We start from the raw sequence: 18,941 nt of genomic DNA, 5'->3' as shown, positions 1-18,941 counted from the left end.
CTGTGTGTCTGGAGTCACATATAGGCCAGACCGGGTAAGGACGGCAGGTTTCCTTCCCTAAAGGACATTAGTGAACCAGATGGCTTTTTATGACAATCCGGTAGATTCATGGCCACCATTATTGATACTAGTTTTTTTTTTTCATTCCAGATTTTTATTTAATTGAATTTAAATTCCCCAGCTGCTATGGCTGGATTTGAACTCATAACTCCGAATTATTAGTTTAGGCCTCTGGATTACTAGTCCAGTAAAGTAACCACTATGCTACCTTACCCGATAATGTTTTAATGCACACCTTGTATAATTTACAAACAACGTGTTATAGTAGACTTCTCGGTTAAACTTCAGAACAGGCGGACGTGTGAAGTTCACCCGCATTCGAAAGGTCAGCGTGTACAGTTTCCACGCTTGTTGTTTGAAAAGTGGACACAATGAGACCAAGCGTTCATTGCATCCAAAAAAGGAGCAGGTCTTTCAGCTTCTGTAGCTGTGGAATTTCAATACTTTGAACTGAAGCCAAAGCTTATATTACTCAGAAAAATGTTCTTGGAAACCAGTGAGTTGTACAATCTCACTTCTTATAATCTAGATTTTATTGAAATGAACTCAATGAAGTGCCAATGCCTCATTCGTACTTCATGTACAATGTAAGAATGCTGGCATTCACAAAATCCCTTTTGCGCCTTGGCTTCTAGCATTCTTAACAGACCCACATCATCTTCCCTGTGGTTACCTTGGCTTTGAATTACATTTGTTTTTTTTTTCCCCCACCCACCCCCCTGGGGGAAAAAAGTTGAATCCCTATCTCTGGTTCTGAATCCATGCTGGTGGTTATAAAGGATTATCCATCCCATGGAGCTGCTAGTTAGCCCAACCTGTCCAATCAATTGACATGACTCCAGCAGCTGGTTAAATCAAAGCACTGATTATAGTGCCTGATTAGAGCCTCTTGATCCATTTCTGTCAACACGCCGGAACTCTTTGGTGTTGGTTTAGGTCATTGATGGTTCTGAGGAAGAGGGCAAAGTCCATCACTGATGTCGTCAATTTTCCAAGATGTATTGTACCCTGTTGGAGGCCGTGATGCAATCCTGGTGGAGCGTTCTCTTTCCTCTTCATTTAAGTTGCAGAACACGATATCTTTATGAAAAGGAAAGGCCATTACTAACCAGGTTCAAACAACATTAACAGCTTCCATTTATAATAGCACCTTTAACATAGACAAATGTCCCAAGGTGCTTTGCAGAAGCCTAATCAGACAAACATGAACTCTGAGCAAACTCGGAGATATTAGGAGGGGTGACTAAAAGCTTGGTCAAAGAAGTGGGTACTTTACATTCCCTGATTCAACTCAATCGACTTTACTCATCACCGGTTCATTCCTTGCGAAGGTTTTATGCAAATCTGTTCTCTGTGACGTGTTATAGTTTGGGGGGGGGGGGGTGCCGGAGAAGAGAAACTATTAAATGATTCAATTGAAATGGCGTTTAGAATATAGAATTAAGGGGGGAGTAGGGGGAAATGTGTGTCCACCCTATCCCCCCCCCTCCTTTTTTAAGTAAAGTGGGACGGGCCAAGCTGATTTGCAATAAGCTGAGTTATAAAAGCACCGAGTTCAACAATCACGGTTAATACGGAAATTTTCCCCAAGTCGTATGTCCAATGCAAAACTAACTAACCCGCCTACATTCAACTTTAATTACAACTCAATATTCAACCACATCAGAGGGGGCGATTTTTAGGTATTTTACTTCGATAACTCTGACCCAGAAATGCACCAATTATACTGCGTCATTAAACCGAGGTAGCGGTGAACAAGTGGAGATGTGAGGTGCCTCTTGCAATGTGGTCTGTGTGTTGTATTTCAATGGTGATAATTTGCCTAAATGTCTTTTTCATAGCAACCATTGAATCACTAAGGGAGACGCTCTTCCAGCAAGAATTGTGTGGATTGCAGTCCCAGGTAATGTCCAATTCTCTATTTACATAGAATTACATAGAATTTATAGCACAGAAACAGGTCATTCGGCCTAACTGGTGTTTATGCTCCACAGGAGCCTCCTCCCACCCTACTTCATCTCACCCTATCAGTATATCCTTCTATTCCTTTCTCCCTCATGTACTTATCTATCTTCTCCTTAAATGCATCAATGCTATTCGCCTCAACCACTCCATGTGGTAGCGAGTTCCACATTCCAATCACTCTTTGGCTCCTGAATTCCTTATTGGATTTATTAGTCACTATCTTATATTTATGACCCCCTAGTTTTGGACTTCCCCACAAGTGGAAACAACTTTTCTATGTCTACCCTATCAAACACCTTCATAACTTCAAAGATGTCTATTTGTGTGAACTGTATAGGATGTATAACCTCTGCATAGCACCACAAGAATCCAGCAGTGAGACCATCCTGGTATAATGCATGGCTTTTACTTTGTGTTTGTTGGTGTGATTTTAAAAGGCCGAAACTCTTGTAACTCTTGACACTCTAAACAAGCATCTGAAAATATTAGAAAAAGTAAAATGGTTCTTGTGTCAAGTGGAAAGTCAACATCCTTTTCGAAAGGCTTTTCAATAACTTTTTTTAAAATTTAAATTCAAAAAGTGACAAAACTTATTTACGCCTGCTGCTTTAATTTTACATTCACTGACACGGGATTGTACCATTTGCGTAGTTTGTCCCGTTAAACTCACTCTTCTCCGTGAGAACAGTGTTTGGCACTCAACAGTCAATCTCCATCAGCTGAATTTTGTCATATGCAAATAAGGGGCCTAACGCCTGCTTTAGGCCTCTGCTGCAACATTGGCTTGTCATTACTGGCTGCAGTCTGGGAAACCAACCCAACAGATCACCTGCAAAAATAAAAGGTAATTTGTAAAACACTATCCCACTCGCCGACGTTCTGATTTTACCCCCCCCACCAACCAAGGCTCAGCCCCTGATCCCATAGCCCTCTGCCAGCTTTCTGAGTCACCTGACGACGGAGCAAAGCTCCAAAAGCTTGTGATTTCAAATAAAGCTGTTGGACTATAACCTGGTGTTGTACGACCCCTTATATGGCTCGGTGTCGAGTTTTCTTTGATAATCGCTCCTTTGAAGCGCCTGGGACATTTTACTATGTTAAAGGTGCTATATAAATGCAAGTAGTTGCTGTTGTTGTAGCTCCCCTCTGACGTTCACCTGGGCTCCACTCCCTCCCTGCAATGTTATCAAGTCTTGCTACCTTTCTACTCAAACTTCGTTCACTAGCCCTGGAGGTTCCAGGGAAACCAATTTCTTTTCTTTAAAAAGACTGCAGTTTCTGGTTACTGGCTGCTCTAATCCTGGTATCAAGTCTAACTCCTGCCATTGCCCAAAATAAGGACTGCCAGGCTACAGTATGTTTACCCGGTATCATCAATACTATAAATTTCCAATTAGTTCTTGAGAGGAGCTGGTAAAACGGTCAGTTGTCGAGATGCCCTCTCTTTACATGTCAGTGTGTGTTGGTCCTGTCTCTCCCTGCCCACAGCCCCAGACACCATGCCAGCACCTTATGATCCTTCCCAACCCTGTGTCTGCAGGTCCAGAATGCAGACAAGCTGACCATTCATTCTGGGGTAGATGTGTGTCATTTTTCAGCATTGGTTCCCCGCTCCTTCTGCCTATCTCTGGGCCCAGCTTCCATCTCTCTTTACCGCCCCCGCCCCCCCCAATCCAACCCCCTCCCTCCCCACTTCTTCGTACTGAGACAACTAATCTTGTAACTGTGGTTATTAAATGGCTCCAGGGGAATAAGGGAGTGAAGGAAGTACGTGCGTGAGAGGCATACAGAGGTGTGGTTTGGAATTCACACCTCGAAGATTGTGAATCTTTGGAATTCTCTACCGCAGAGGGCTGTGGATGCTCAGTCATTGAATGTGTTCAAGACTGAGATCGATGGATTTTGGACACTAAGGGAATCAGGCGGGAAAGTGGAGTTGAGGTCGCAGCTCAGCCATGATCAGTCCTCCTCCACGTTGAGCACCACTTGGAGGAAGCACTGAGGGTAGCAAGGGCACAGAATGTACTCTGGGTGGGGGACTTCAATGTCCATCACTAACAGTGGCTCGGTAACACCATTACTGACCGAGCTGGCCGAGTCCTGAAGGACATAGCTGCCAGACTGGGCCTGCAGCAGGTGGTGAGCAAACTAACACGAGGGAAAAACTTACTTGACCTCGTCCTCACTAATCTACCTGTCGTAAATACATCTGTCCGTGACAGTATTGGTAGGAGTGACCACCGCACAGTCCTCGTGGAGACGAAGTCCCGTCTTCGCACTGAGGACGCCATCCAACGTGTTGTGTGGCACTACCACCGTGCTAAATGGGATAGATTCAGAACAGATGTTGCAGCTCAAAACTGGGCATCCATGAGGCACTGTGGGCCATCAGCAGCAGCAGAATTGTATTCCAGCACAATCTGTAACCTCATGGCCTGAAATATTCCTCACTACCATTACCAACAAGCCAGGGGATCAACCCTGGTTCAATGAGGAGTGTAGAAGAGCATGCCAGGAGCAGCACCAGGCGTACCTAAAAATGAGGTGCCAACCTGGTGAAGCTACAACTCAGGACTACATGCATGCTAAACAGCGGAAGCAACATGCTATAGACGGGGCTAAGCGATCCCACAACCAACGGATTAAATCAAAGCTCTGCAGTCCTGCCACATCCAGTCGTGAATGGTGGTGGACAATTAAACAACTAACGGGAGGAGGAGGCTCTGCAAACATCCTCATCCTCAATGATGGCGGAGTCCAGCACATGAGTGCAAAAGACAAGGCTGAAGCATTTGCAACCATCTTCAGCCAGAAGTGCCAAGTGGATGATCCATCTCTGCCTCCTCCCGATATCCCCACCATCACAGAAGCCAGTCTTCAGCCAATTCGATTCACTCCACGTGATATCAAGAAACGGCTGAGTGCACTGGATACAGCAAAGGCTATGGGCCCCGACAACATCCCATCTGTAGTGCTGAAGACTTGTGCTCAGAACTAGCTGCGCCTCTAGCCAAGCTGTTCCAGTACAGCTACAACGCTGGCATCTACCCGACAATGTAGAAAATTGCCCAGGTATGTCCTGTCCACAAAAAGCAGGACAAATCCAATCCGGCCAATTACCGCCCCATCAGTCCACTCTCAATCATCAGCAAAGTGATGGATGGTGTTGTCGACAGTGCTATCAAGCGGCACTTACTCACCAATAACCTGCTCACCGATGCTCAGTTTGGGTTCCGCCAGGACCACTCGGCTCCAGACCTCATTACAGCCTTGGTCCAAACATGGACAAAAGAGCTGAATTCCAGAGGTGAGGTGAGAGTGACTGCCCTTGACATCAAGGCAGCATTTGACCGAGTGTGGCACCAAGGAGCCCTAGTAAAATTGAAGTCAATGGGAATCGGGGAAAACTCTCCAGTGGCTGGAGTCGCACCGAGCACAAAGGAAGATGGTAGTGGTTGTTGGAGGCCAATCATCTCAGCCCCAGGACATTGCTGCAAGAGTTCCTCAGGGCAGTGTCCTATGCCCAACCATCTTCAGCTGCTTCATCAATGACCTTCCCTCCATCATAAGGTCAGAAATGTGGATGTTCGCTGATGATTGCAGTGTTCCGTTCCATTCGCAACCCCTCAAATAATGAAGCAGTCCGAGCCCGCATGCAGTAAGACCTGGACAACATCCAGGCTTGGGCTCATAAGTGGCAAGTAACATTCGTGCCAGGCAATGACCATCTCCAACAAGAGAGTGTCTAACCACCTCCCCATGACATTCAACGGCATTACCATCGCTGAATCCCCCACCATCAACATCCTGGCGGTCACCATTGACCAGAAACTTAACTGGACTAGCCATATAAATACTGTGGCTACAAGAGCAGGTCAGAGGCTGGGTATTCTGCTGCGAGTGACTCACCTCCTGACTCCCCAAAGCCCTTCCACCATCTACAAGGCACAAGTCAGGAGTGTGATGGAATACTCTCCACTTGTTTGGATGAGTGCAGCTCCAACAACACTCAAGAAGCTCGACACCATCCAAGATAAAGCAGCCCGCTTGATTGGCACCCCATCCACCACCCTAAACATTCACTCCCTTCACCACCGGCGCACAGTGGCTGCAGTGTGTACCATCCACAGGATGCACTGCAGCAACTCGCCAAGGCTTCTTCGACAGCGCCTCCCAAACCCACGACCTCTACCGCCTCGAAGGACGAGCAGCAGGCACATGGAAACAACACCACCTGCACGTTCCCCTCCAAGTCCCACACCATCCTGACTTGGAAATATATCGTCGCTGGGTCAAAATCCTGGAACTCCCTTCCTAACAGCACTGTGGGAGAACCTTCACCACACGGACTGCAGCGGTTCAAGAAGGCGACTCACCACCACCTTCTCAAGGGCAATTAGGGATGGGCAATAAATGCCGGCCTCGCCAGCGATGCCCACATCCCATGAACGAATAAAAAAAAAATGATATTAATTGGCGGAGCAGGCTCGAGGGGCCGAATGGCCTACTCCTGCTCCTATTCCTTATGTTCTTATTTATAGAAGGGAGGAGAAAGAGCGGAGGCGCACTGATAGAGATGATCAGAGAAAGTGAGACCCATTCGTGGAGAGGGAGAGGAGACAAATTATTATCCATGAGCAGGTGTCACACGAGCTCAACCTGTGTTTTAAAAATCACCAGAAGCAGCTCTAGTGGAAAAAGTATTAGCTCAGCTGTCATAGGAACAGCCATGAAGATAAATGAGGAAGAAAGAACTTGCATTGATATAGTGCCTTTCAATTCCTCTGGACAGCCCACAGTGCTTCACAGCTAAGGACGTATATTTGAAGTGTAGTCACTGTTACTGTGTGGGCAAACATTGCAGGGAATTTGCACAGAACAAGGTCCCACAAATGAGAGAAATTATGGTGGTGGTGTTTATGAAATAAATATTGGCTAGAATACCAGGAGAACTCCCCTGCTCTTTGAATAGTGCCAGGGGATCTTTTATGCCCACCTGAGGGGGCAGACGGGGCCTCGGTTCCACATCTCACCCAAAAGACGGCACCTCCGACAGTGCAGCACTCCCTCAGTACTGCTCTGGAGTATCAGCCTCGATTATATCCTCAAAGTTCCTGGAATGGATCTTGAACCCATAAACTTTTGACTCAGGTGGGAGTGCTACCCGCTGACGTTGACGCTGACGTTGGCAAGAGCATTTAGCCGAGTACAGCTGATGTATGTGGAATGTGGCCTGTGCTACGTAGGCATGTGAAAGAACAGTGGTAGAGTTGTGTGCATTGGAGACAGGAAATATTTTTTTTTGTTCAAATAATTTTCCATATTCAAATCAGAAATGATAACTCATTTGTATGAGGAAATGGTAGATAAAAATAGTTGCTTGACATTTCCTGGACTCTGCTGATCTTCTAAAATGCACTGAATCATGGCCAAACAAAAATCGCCAACACAGTGAAATTATCCAAAATTATTGTTAATGGCTTCTGGATAGTATGATGGCCAAACAATTATAAAAGGCATTTTCTTTTCTCCTGTTTTGGTATGAATTTTCACTTTTAACCCTTTCCTCCTCCAAACCTTCAGAACCTGATGTTTGGACTTTAAAATGGGCAGCTGTAGACCAGACACCATTTTAAAAGGGGAAAAAAAAATGTCAAAAGATGCAAATCTGAAATGAAAGCAGAACATTCTGGAAATCCACAGCAAGTCCACCAGCATCCTTAGAGAAAAGGCAAGTTCGCCCAAAGCGATAAAGCCCAGAATCACCGATCTGTCCTTTCTCTTTAGGTATCAGCCTTGGCTCAGTGGGTAGCACCCTCGCCTCTGAGTCAGAAGGCCGTGGGTTCAAACCCCATTTCAGAGACTTGAGCTCATAATCCAGGCTAGCATTCAAGGGAGCGCTGCACTGTCGGAAGTGCCATCTTTCAGGTGAGACGTTAAACCGAAGCCCCCTCTCGGGTGGGTGTAAAAGATCCCATGGCACTATTTCAAAGCAGAGCAGGGGAGTTCTCCCCGGTGTCCTGTCCAACATTTATCCTCGAACCAACAACTATAACAGATTATCTGGTCACTATCTCATTGCTGTCTGTGGGACCTGGCTGTGCCAGGACCCTAACCCTAACCCTAATGCAAATTGGCTTCCATGGTTCTTACTTTACAACAGTGATTACATTTCAAAAATACATCATTGGCTATAAAACACTTTGGTACGTCTTGATGTTATGAAAGGTGCTTATATAAATGCGAGTTCTTTCAATCTCTTGACACAGGTAGATTGATCCGATGTGTATTTCTGGCATATGCTTTAGGCAGGAGAGGGAAAGATAATTGTAAGGCCTGTTAGTAATTTTCATGTAACATTCAACCTTACATGTGATCCACATCATTTCTCTTTAAAGTAAATCGGAAAATGCAGACTTTAAGCCTATAAAGTATGGGTTGTCGAGTTACTGGGTATGCACCATTTACAGCTTTACCTTCCTGCCTCTGTTTAAGTCTTGTTACCAATTTCCATTTATCTCCAGATGCTTTGTTTACCATTGTATATGAATTGTGCCTGAGGTGTATTTACTGTGCAGCTGTAGTGTCCGTGTGGAGCAGTTTCATTTCACTTCACACTCACACTGCAGTTACTACGTAATCGCAGCCTGAATCTGGAGTCAGGTTGATTAGCGTGATGCCAGAACAAAATGCTTCCCTGGAGGAAGGAGTTTCGATGTTAAACTTGTAATTAAATTCACCAGAAGCCTTGTGCAGGAATGGTCGTACATGGCCTCAGAGTATTGCTTCATATCCACTCTACATAATGCTGTGCTTTCCCCAGTCTGGTTCCCATTCAGTAGCAGTTTTCTTCGATACACTACCTGTGAAACATGTAAATTACATGTGTTGTGTTCTCAGTTTCATTTGGGCAGCTGTTTGGTGTTTTACATAGAATTTACAGCACAGAAACCGGCCATTCGGCCCAACTGGTCTATGCCAGCATTTATGCTCCACACAAGAATCCTCCAACCCGACTTCATCTCACCCTATTAGCATATCCTTCTATTCCTTTCTCCCTCATGTACTTATCTAGCTGCTCCTTAAATGCATCAATGCTATTCGCCTCAACCATTCCACATTCCACAAGTTCCACATTCTAACCAAAGAGATTTCTCTGGAATTCCTTATTGGATTGATTAGAGTCTGTCATGTCTGTCTTATATTTATGACCCCTAGTTTTGGATTCCCCACAAGTGGAAACATCTTCTGTATGTCTACTCTATCAAAGCCCTCTATTAGGTCACCTCTCAGCATTCTCTTTTCTAGAGAAAAGATCCCCCGCCTGTTCAGTCTTTCCTGATTGTTATAAGCTCTCAGTTCTGGTATCATCCTTGTAAATCTTTTTTGCATCCTCTTCAGTGCCTCTATATCCTTTCTATAATATGGAGACCAGACCCATGCACAGTACTCCAAGTGTGGACAAACCAAGGTTCTATACAAGTTTAACATAACTTCCCTGCTTTTCAATTCTGTTCCTCCAGAAATGAACCCCAGTGCTTTGTTTGCATTTTTTCTGGCCTTGTTAACCTGCGTTGGTACTTCTAATGATTTGTGAATCTGTACCCACAGATCCCTTTGCCCCTCTACCCCATTTAGACTCTTATTTTCCCAGGAGCATGTGGCTTCCTTATTCCTCCAGCCGAAATGGACCACCTCACACTTACCTATATTGAAATTCATTTGTAATTTACATGCCCATTCTGCAAGTTTATTAATGTTTTCTAGGACAATTCTAACCATTGATGGTAGATGAGAAAACTCTACTGGGGGCTTTGGGCCTAGATTGGAGCAGCCCTTGAGATCTTCATAATGTTGCAGTATAATTACCTTTAATCATCCCCCAAACTTAGTTTGACTGTAATGGCCATTTTAGACTAAGCCTCCATGGTGTAAGTTCTTGGAGGGGCCCAAAAAAAATGAAGAAACAAATCTGCTCAATTAGTCTGTACTAACCCTATTCTTAATTAAATTAATCTCTACTAATGCTCCCCCCACCCCCGCCCAGAGATTTTTCTCTCTCAGTAATAGCCCTGGCTTGCTCTCGTTACGTCTTGTACAGTCAACGAGAGCACCTCAGAATTCCTAGATAACGAGAGTTCAAGTACTAGTGAAGACTCCCTGTTGCTGTATTGTAAACTGGATTGAATCTATGAAGCACACTATTGAAGTGTAGTCTGATTAATGTGTGTTAAAGAAAGGAATTGCATTTATATAGGGCCTGTCATTACCTCAGGACGCTTTACAGCCAATGAAGTACTTTTTTTTTGAAGTGTAGTCAATGTACTGTAGGAAACCTAGCAACCAAATTGCACACAGTAAGCTCCCACAAACAGCAATGTGATGAGCAGATGATCTGTTTTTAGGTGATGATTGAGGGATATATATTGGTCAGGTCAACGAGGAGAACTCCCCTGCTCTTCAAAATGGTGCTGTGGGATCTTTTACGTCCACCTGAGAGGACAGACAAGTCCTCGATTTAACATCTCATCCAAAAGACAGCACTTGCAACAGTGCAACACTCCCTCAGATTATGTGCTCTAGTCTCAAGTGCGACTTGAATCCGCAACTGCTGACTCGGAGGCGAGAGTGCTACCACTGAAGCATGGCTGACACCTTTTAGTAAATGTTTCAAGCTGGGACAGGAGTAGGAGTATTGCATTGCTTTCATGTTCTACTGTCAACCATCCATGTACATTGGTTTGGTCCTTGTATAATATGACTTTGGAATTCAGGAAACCCTTACAATCTACAAATTGATCTTTCAAAAGAATTCCTGGCTGTGCTAGATATTATACTATTCAGATTACTTAGTGGTCAAATAATGTTTTTTTTTCTTCACAGAATGTAAAGCCTGTTTCTCGATGTTTTGGATTGATATCCTTTAAAAAGTTTATTTTTAAATAAACCTCATCTTATTACAGTCGCTCTGTAATGGGCTCCATGATATCTAAATGCACAAATGGGTTAGCATTTCGAAGCAGAATTCACTAGTCTTGAGTTATGTTCCTAAATTATTTCTGATCATAAAGTCATGAGGGGAAAAAAAAACTCTTCACTTCAGCTGATTGAAAATTTAACGAGACTCACTGTTGAATTTTAAGTGCTACATATCCTGACACTTCAAATCAACATCAAATAATTTTTATGACTTATTTGTTTAGCCAATAAGCTAACTTGTCAAGAATGTTAAGATAAATGTTTGGATGCCAGTTAATTGAGCCAAATCTCTACAATTAATGTCAGTCATACTTTAATAACCTTCTTTAAAAGCGCAGTAACTAAAAATGGTAAAATCTGAGAAGAGGTTTTTTTATTCTTGGATGTAGATGATGCTGGCAAGGCTGACATTTATTACCCATTTCTAATTGCCCTGAGGGAGTGGGCTGCTGCCTTGACCTTGTGGTGTTGGTAGGGAATTCCAGGATATTGAGGCAGCAGTGAAGGAACAGTGCAATATATGTCCAACTCGGGATAGTGGGGAACTTGGAGGCAGTGGTGTTTCCACGACATTGCTGCTGTTGTCCTTCTGGATGGTAGAGGTCGTGGGGGGGGGGGAGAGCGATGCTTATTGCTGCTGGTGCATGTGTTTTGAATAACAACTTGATTCTCTTCTTCAAACAGACAGGAAGTTGCTGCAGAGAACCGGGGCCAGAAGTTGCTGAATGTGTAGGACTGGGTCGAGTTCCTCACTGCTCATCGCCATGTATTCAACAAGGGAAAATCCATAATTCAGTAACCACACACTCTTGCACACCATTGCTGGGTAAACATGGTCAATGCCAGAATTTAACTTGTGATTGAAACTTGTAGCAATTTAAAGATAAACATAAAATGCTATTTTTACCTGATGGAAAAAGCAGTCTTTAAAAGTGATCTTAACTTTTGGCTGTATGCATTGTTTAAAACAGAAAAAAGAAAGAACTTGCATTTATATAGGGCCTTTCACGACCTCAGGACATCCCAAAGCACTTTATAGCCAACAAAGTACTTTTGAAGTGCAGTACCTGTTATAATGTAGGAAACGCGGCAGCCAAATTGCACACAGCAAGTTCCCACAAACGGCAATGAGATAAATGACCAGATAATCTGCTTGTGATGTTGGTTGAGGGAGAAACATTGGCCAGGAATAGTGCCATGGGATCTTTTACGTCCAGCTGAGAGGGCAGACGGGGCCTCAGTTTAACATCTCATCCGAAAGACGGCACCTCCAACAGTGCAACACTCCCTCAGTACTGCACTGGGAGTGTCAGCCTAGATTTTGTCTCGAGTGGGGCTTGAACCCACAATCTCCTGACTCTGAGGCGAGAGTGCTACCACTGTGTTCTGCAACAGCATTGAGAATTTGGAAACTCCATGCCAAGCCCCAACCTATAGGGATAAACCTGGGTTTCCATTCACTGCAGTATAAAATATAATGGCTTGAGTTAAACACCATATTTAAATTGGTTGAAACTCCAAATGTTACAGCACTGGAACAGACCATTTGGTCCAACACATCTATGCCAGTCTTTTTTCTCCACTTGAGTCACCTAGTCTAATCCCACTCCTGCTCGCTCCCTCATACCAGTTTAATGTTCCATTTTTTCAAGCAGCTATTTAATTCCTTTTTAAAGAAATTATGGACTCTGGTTGTAGCAGAAATTTACAAGTGCTAACCAGCCTCTGTGATTTTTGTTCTCTAATCTCCCCTTTCTCGGGGCACTTTTTCAAAGAAATTTTCATTGAACAAGTAAATCTATATCCTGATTCCTGTTTTAATAAGTTGGTGTGTGAATGGACTATAAATTGAGCTTGATAATTGAAGAGGTAGTGGGGGTTAAATTGGTTTTCGCCAGTAGCGCAGAACAGGTTCTTCATAAATCGGCCGGCCGTTTTACAGCGGGCCCCATTTTTCCTTTCCGTTGCCTTCAATAGGAAAACAAAATTGGTTGCAGTGTAAAGCAGGCTGCTGATTTGCTATGAGCACGTTTCACCCCCAGTAGGTCTATAATTTAATTGACCACCATTGTTCCATTTAATGTATTGTTATTATCGTGTGCTTTGCACTCTTTCTTTGCTCTTATGAGAACACTGACCCATACAATTACCTCTTTAAATGCTGTTTCCACGTTGGGGGCAACCAGCCATTTTTGCCCTGTAGAACGCCACGTCCAGTCTGTGATCTTTTGCTGTTTCAAATCGCTGTTTAATTCATAAAGTTCTATTTTAAACTTATGGAAAGAACTCATTCCCTGCTGCGCCCAAGCCTCCAAGACCTACGTTCTGTAACAGTCCAAGTCGACGCAGGATGGACCTCATTTGGTTCCGCCAGGCACCGATGTAAAGGAGACTGTAATAAAGAGCCCATTCAAAGATCGCCAGTTTGGATGAAGGCCTTTTGGACATTTTTTTATCTCGTGCTTCCAGAATGCCAACACTAGTGTCTTCCCATGTCCGCTTAAATGGCTACTTGACCAGGGAGGCGGGATCGCTGTTAAATATGTCATACAAAGAAGAGCACCTGAGTACAGCAGGCCCTCACTCCTGCACTGGAGCGTCGGTCTAGATTCTGAATCATCATCACCAGGTTTCTGGATGTTCCTGAGGTAGAGAATTCTCCCTTAATGGTGCTGTGATTCAAAATATTGTTAAATAAGTCAAATCCGACGTTGTATCAATAGGTCAAATACATAATCTAACCAAGATAGTGTAAATGGAATTGCTGATTTATGCAAGGCACATATTTAAGATTATGCAATTGTGACAATAAATTTGCATATTTTGCAGCCCACCAATATGATTAATCGTAATGTACAATTTGATTTTTTTTTTAACCCAAACTTCGATTACCGATTTTTACAAATATCATGAAATTGAAGTAATGGTGGTCAGTGTTTGGTTTTTGGAACCATGCTTTTTTCCGTGCGACAGGCCAATGTAAGTTCTTCGTCTCGTGGGTTAGTGTTTCCAGATGGTTTCGCTGTTTTGAAAGTCGGGATCAGGTGGCAGGGACCTTACTTGCACAAGTAAGTTTTACAAAGATGAGGGAAGCCATCCAGCCCAAACTAGTGTCGCCTTTCATAGAAACCTAAAGTAGTGGAACCCAGAATGATACAGCGCAAAATTGGACCATTCGGCCCATCAAATCAGTACTGGTGTGTTTCTCTGCCTGAGGATCCTGGTCTAATCCCACTCTTCCGCTTGCTCCCAAGCACTTCAATTTTCCTTGTTTTTAAGCAAATGTCTAATTCCCATTTAAAGAATTTATTGACTCTACCCGAACAATGGTTTGTGGTAGAGAATTCTAGCCACCCTCTGCATGAAGACGTTTTTCTAACTTCCCCTTTAATTGTCTGCAATTATCTTACATTTGTGTCCCCTCATTGCCCCATCGCAGAATCTAAACGATCTTGAAAGATTCTAGCCGTAACCTAATTGAATGGCGGTGCAGGCCTGAAGGGCTGAATGGCCTATTCCTGTTCCTAATGTTCCTACTTCAGTACCCCAATAGAGTAAAACGGAGCTCTTCACCTTGCTTCTAACACTGCTCTTCACCAAATGAATCTAAGCATCATAACATTAACTAGATGGGATACTTTTGTCTCACTAACCTAATCAGCTTTAGAAAAGCAGAGAGACATAGAGCAATGCAGCGAGAGGTGTTTTTAAAGCAGTACGGTCAAGCCCCCATGATTGAGCTGCTACATCCCACCATGGGGGCAGTAACCCTAAGTTTGTAAAACGCTGCTGTTCTGGGATTACATACATGCAAGTTAACTGATTTAAGGTGTAGTAACATTCAACTTGTGTGGTTTCCTTGATAGATGCCTTAATGTTGGAGCACTGTTATCCAGTCTCGCGCATCCAGAATTGCACAGTGGCTCCGTCTGACTTTTGCTCCAACTCCCACAAAGTAGAACGTAAAAAGCCAAAGACTTCAGCAAATGATGAGCTATTCGACAGCCAGTCTAGGTAACTGTTCAAATCAATAACTGTTCTGCTTGTGATTGTCTGATCTCTGAAATGACCAGAGTTTCAATCATAGAGTAAATTTAATTTATGATTCTATGATAACATTCAAATCCAATTTGATTGGAGGCATTTATAGCGGGTGTTCCTTGAAAGTGATAAAGGTTTGTCGCTGGTAAACATATTGGTGCAGTCAATTATTGTCAGGAATATCCAAGGCAATCAGTGTGCTCATTACGATGTTGAACTTTATGCTGCCAATGGAAGTGAGGAGTGATGTCCAGCCAAGTGTAGCTGCAGAGAATGACGTTAAGGCCTAAAAACTAATCTGGTCCCATTTTTGACCACGCGCCCAAACAGAGAGGCCTGCGGATCGATGGAACTTGGTCCTCAGGCCTCATTGGCACACTCGAGGGAACATAAGAACATAAGAAATAGGAGCAGGAGTAGGCCAATCGGCCCTTCGAGCCTGCTCCACCATTTAATAAGATCATGGCTGATCTGATCCTAACCTCAAATCTAAATTCATGTCCAATTTCCTGCCCGCTCCCCGTAACCCAACTGCCGGCACTGGTCGCGCCTCCACAGGAAGCTCACCTGAGCGAAGATGTCAACGTTGGGTTGCCTGCCTCGATGGTAGCGGCCTTTCCGGTAGGGGGGATTGGGTCAGCTATGGGAAGGGATTGAGGGGTGGGGGGGGCTATCGTGATTCCTGTGGAGTCAGAGAAACACTCCTGCTCCTCCTGGCTCTACAGGATCGGTTTATTAAAGGGGGGAAAAAAGCATCGCTTACCTGGAGTTGGCGGCTGTGGGGGGGGCCCCAAATAATCCATCGTCCGCGAGTTTCTCAATGGGGTCCTTCAACAGGCGTTAGGCCTCTAATTTACATATTTAAGGGACCTAACGCCTGTTTTAGTTGTTGGCCCAGGACCCATGAATTTAGCAATGTGACCAATGCCTGTGTAGATTGGAGCAGGCTATCCCCCTGCTAAATTGTCAAGCCTTGCACCTGTTTAATGCCCGATAAATGGGAGCAACGTTTACCAATTTCTACCCCTAAATACCTTAAGACCCTCAAATGTTATTGCAGCACATTGAACCCCACTAAGGACATTACTCTGAGCATCTTCTTGAGACAGTCAAGGCCCTTTTTGTTTTGTTAAAATGGCTAACTCAGTGATCCCAGCTGGAAAAACGCTTCACCTGTTTGGACATTAGCAGCTGGAAGATAGGATGGAAATTTCAGGGTTTGATCTCTTGGAGAGGTTGCCTTCTGGCATCATGCTGCAAGGCAGCTCGCTGCTCTTAGATTTGAGCTTCCCTCTTGATTGCTATTTTACTTTCTACCTGGCAATCCCTAAATGGCCAACTGTCTGTGGGAATCCTTTCCATGCACTCTAGGAACTTTTGAAGGTTGTCAGTGCAACTCCTAGTAGTTTGTATGGAATTGATCAAAATGATTGAAACCCTCATTCATAAATTTTTGGCAAGAGTCATGGTTTTTATGCCACGCCCCTAACTTACTATGTACCACTCAAACCTATGTGAGGGGAGGGGCTTGGAAAGAAGGAAGCCAGATTGGCTTCTAGAACTCTACCAAAACTACTGTCCAGGAATCTGGACTTCCATGGGAGATGGGAGTCTCGTGGAAACTCACCAAGTGGATCACAGTGTATACCCTCCTACATGTCATTAAACGTTAGTACAGCAAAATGCAACACCAGCAGAACTGTAGAGTGTTTTTAAAACCCAGTTTTAAAGTTCGCATAATGCTTTGACCAGGCAGTGAAACTTCGCAATGAAAACACAAATGAATACTGACCTCTGTTTGTTTTTACTTTCTGCGGTTGTTCTAATTTCCATTCTAGTTTGTTAATCTGCTGGTACTGTACAATGAAGCCTGTTGAAATGCAAAGAGTTTGTGGCACAATTAGATGCGCAGACCTATTGATGGTCTTCCTCCAATAGTATCGGGTACACTATTTGTTAACTGCAAAATGCAAATGATCGACATCATTTTTATCTGACGACAGGTGCGAGTTACACACAGTTGGCATCCAGACCGATGTAGAGCTTTCTGTTCCTGGTATGAGTGCAACGCTTCTGAATAAGGTTAGTGCCTGTTCTCATGTGCTTGCTGCCGTGCTTGAGGTGGTAGCAATTTTGCTCGCGATTTATAGGTGAAGTTCTTCGCTCGGTTTTTTCAGTATCAAAGGGCAAAATGATGAGCTGTAGGACAGCAGGAAAAGCATCTTAAAAGGCTCCACTCACAGTAGTTCATGAAGTGACCTATCAGCTATGACAATTCGACTCTGTTGTGTCGAGTTAACTTTGGTTCTGCTGGGCAATCTCTTAAGAAAACATATGGGGGAAACTGCAGAAGCAAACTCAAGAATATGAAAGACTCCACTCCAGGGATAGAAACCTGCATATTTGTTTCGAAAAAGCAGAAGTAATGGATTTGGAAATATCTCTTCAGTTTTGAAATGAAGCGGAAATTCTTTTTCGGTACGTAACCACATGTGACCTGGAATGCACTGCCTGAAAGGGTGTTGGAAGCAGATTCAGTTGTAGCTTGCGAAAAGGAATTAGATAAATACTTGAAGAGAAAAAATTTGCCGGGCTATGGGGAGAGAACGGGGGAATGGGACTAACTGGGTTGCTCTTACAAAGAGCTGGCATGGGCTGAATGGCCTCCTTATGGTATGTAACCATTCTGATTCTGCTACAGTAATCCAAGAAAACCCATGTGAATATCTGGGGCAATTTTATTTTATTTTTGATATATTGTTAACCTAACCTGCCTTTTCTTCCCCAAGGCATCACTGTCACTTTGAGTGTGTAGCTGAGGGAAGGAGTTGTAATACTTTCTAGTTTTGGAATCATAGAATGATGCAGCACAGGAGGCAGCCATTCGCCCATCATGTCTATATTGTATAAAATAGTCTTGGTTATAGCTGCACATGATTGTGGGTTAGAAAGAAAAGAAAAGACATGCATTTATACAGAGCCTTTCACGACTTCTGGACGTCCCAAAGTGCTTTACAGCCAATGAAGTACTATTGAAGTGTAGTCACTGCTGTAATCTGGAAAACACAGCAGCCAATTTGCTCACAGGAAGGCCCCGCAATATGCTAAATGACCGGATAATCTGTTTGTGATGTTGGTTGAGGGATAAATTTGGAGAACTCCCCTGCTTATCTTCGAAATAATGCCATGGGACCTTTTACATCCACCTGAGGGCAGATGGGGCCTCTGTTTAACATCTCATCTGAAAGACTGCATCTCTGACAGTGCAGCACTCCCTCAGTACTACACTGAAGTGTCGGCCTGGATTATGTGCTTAAGTCTCTGGAGTAGGACTTGAACCCTCAAACTTGTGATTCAGAGGCGAGAGCGCTGCCCACTGAGCCATGGCTGACAGGGTTAGGGAGGAGGAAGAGAAACCTACTAGGTTTAGTGGTGCTGAATTGCTAACCATTGATCCCCATTGGAAAGTGTGGGCGTGTGGAAACTGGCTGAGGAAAGACTTGGGCGTGGCTTGGCAACAATGCTTTCCTTGTTGAATGACCTGCTGGCACTCCGTAACCAAGCTCACACACGATGAATGATCAATTCGGCCAGCTGCCAGAGGGCCGGTAGCTCCTGGTAGTAGCAACAGTTAGAGGATAAACTCAGAAAACTGGGAAATAGGGGACGCATGTGTGTCTCAATTAGGAATTCTACTGCAATGAGAATGCAGTGGAACATGAACGGACGTGAACTATCTGTTTTAACTGAGAGTGTTAAGAGAATGTTTGATCCAAGATGGTGCCATATGTTCTTCAAGACCCTCGGGGGTGGATTTCCATGGGGATTCTTCCACTTGTCCACTGTAACTTGGCTGGAGTGCCACGGAAACCCTGGAAAAAACAGTAGTTGCACCG

At 44.0% G+C, this 18,941-nt stretch overlaps 1 protein-coding gene and 1 long non-coding RNA gene across 7 annotated transcripts in view; one reads left to right on the top strand and one right to left on the bottom strand.

Annotated features, from left to right (window-relative positions):
* Positions 1-18,941, top strand: part of lrmp (lymphoid-restricted membrane protein) — a 140,131-nt gene that overhangs the window by 77,361 nt on the left and 43,829 nt on the right. For all 6 annotated transcript variants that reach the window (XM_068004689.1, XM_068004685.1, XM_068004684.1 and 3 more), the window contains 4 exons: positions 1,902-1,963; positions 11,689-11,830; positions 14,871-15,018; positions 17,049-17,127. In XM_068004689.1, coding sequence (XP_067860790.1) covers positions 1,902-1,963; positions 11,689-11,830; positions 14,871-15,018; positions 17,049-17,127 — 431 coding nt within the window. The remainder of the gene's footprint in view (positions 1-1,901; positions 1,964-11,688; positions 11,831-14,870; positions 15,019-17,048; positions 17,128-18,941) is intronic.
* LOC137341542 (uncharacterized) lies at positions 621-17,446 on the bottom strand. Its single transcript, XR_010967049.1, has 4 exons — positions 16,838-17,446; positions 13,155-13,676; positions 2,666-2,854; positions 621-1,140 (listed from the first exon to the last, which is right to left on the bottom strand). It is a non-coding gene; the product is annotated as an uncharacterized lncRNA (long non-coding RNA).

This window comes from Heptranchias perlo, chromosome 24, assembly GCF_035084215.1.
Source record: "Heptranchias perlo isolate sHepPer1 chromosome 24, sHepPer1.hap1, whole genome shotgun sequence".
In the NCBI taxonomy this organism is placed as follows: Eukaryota; Metazoa; Chordata; class Chondrichthyes; order Hexanchiformes; family Hexanchidae; genus Heptranchias; species Heptranchias perlo.
Note: the sequence above shows the minus strand (reverse complement) of the source record. Positions and strands in the feature narration are given on the sequence as shown.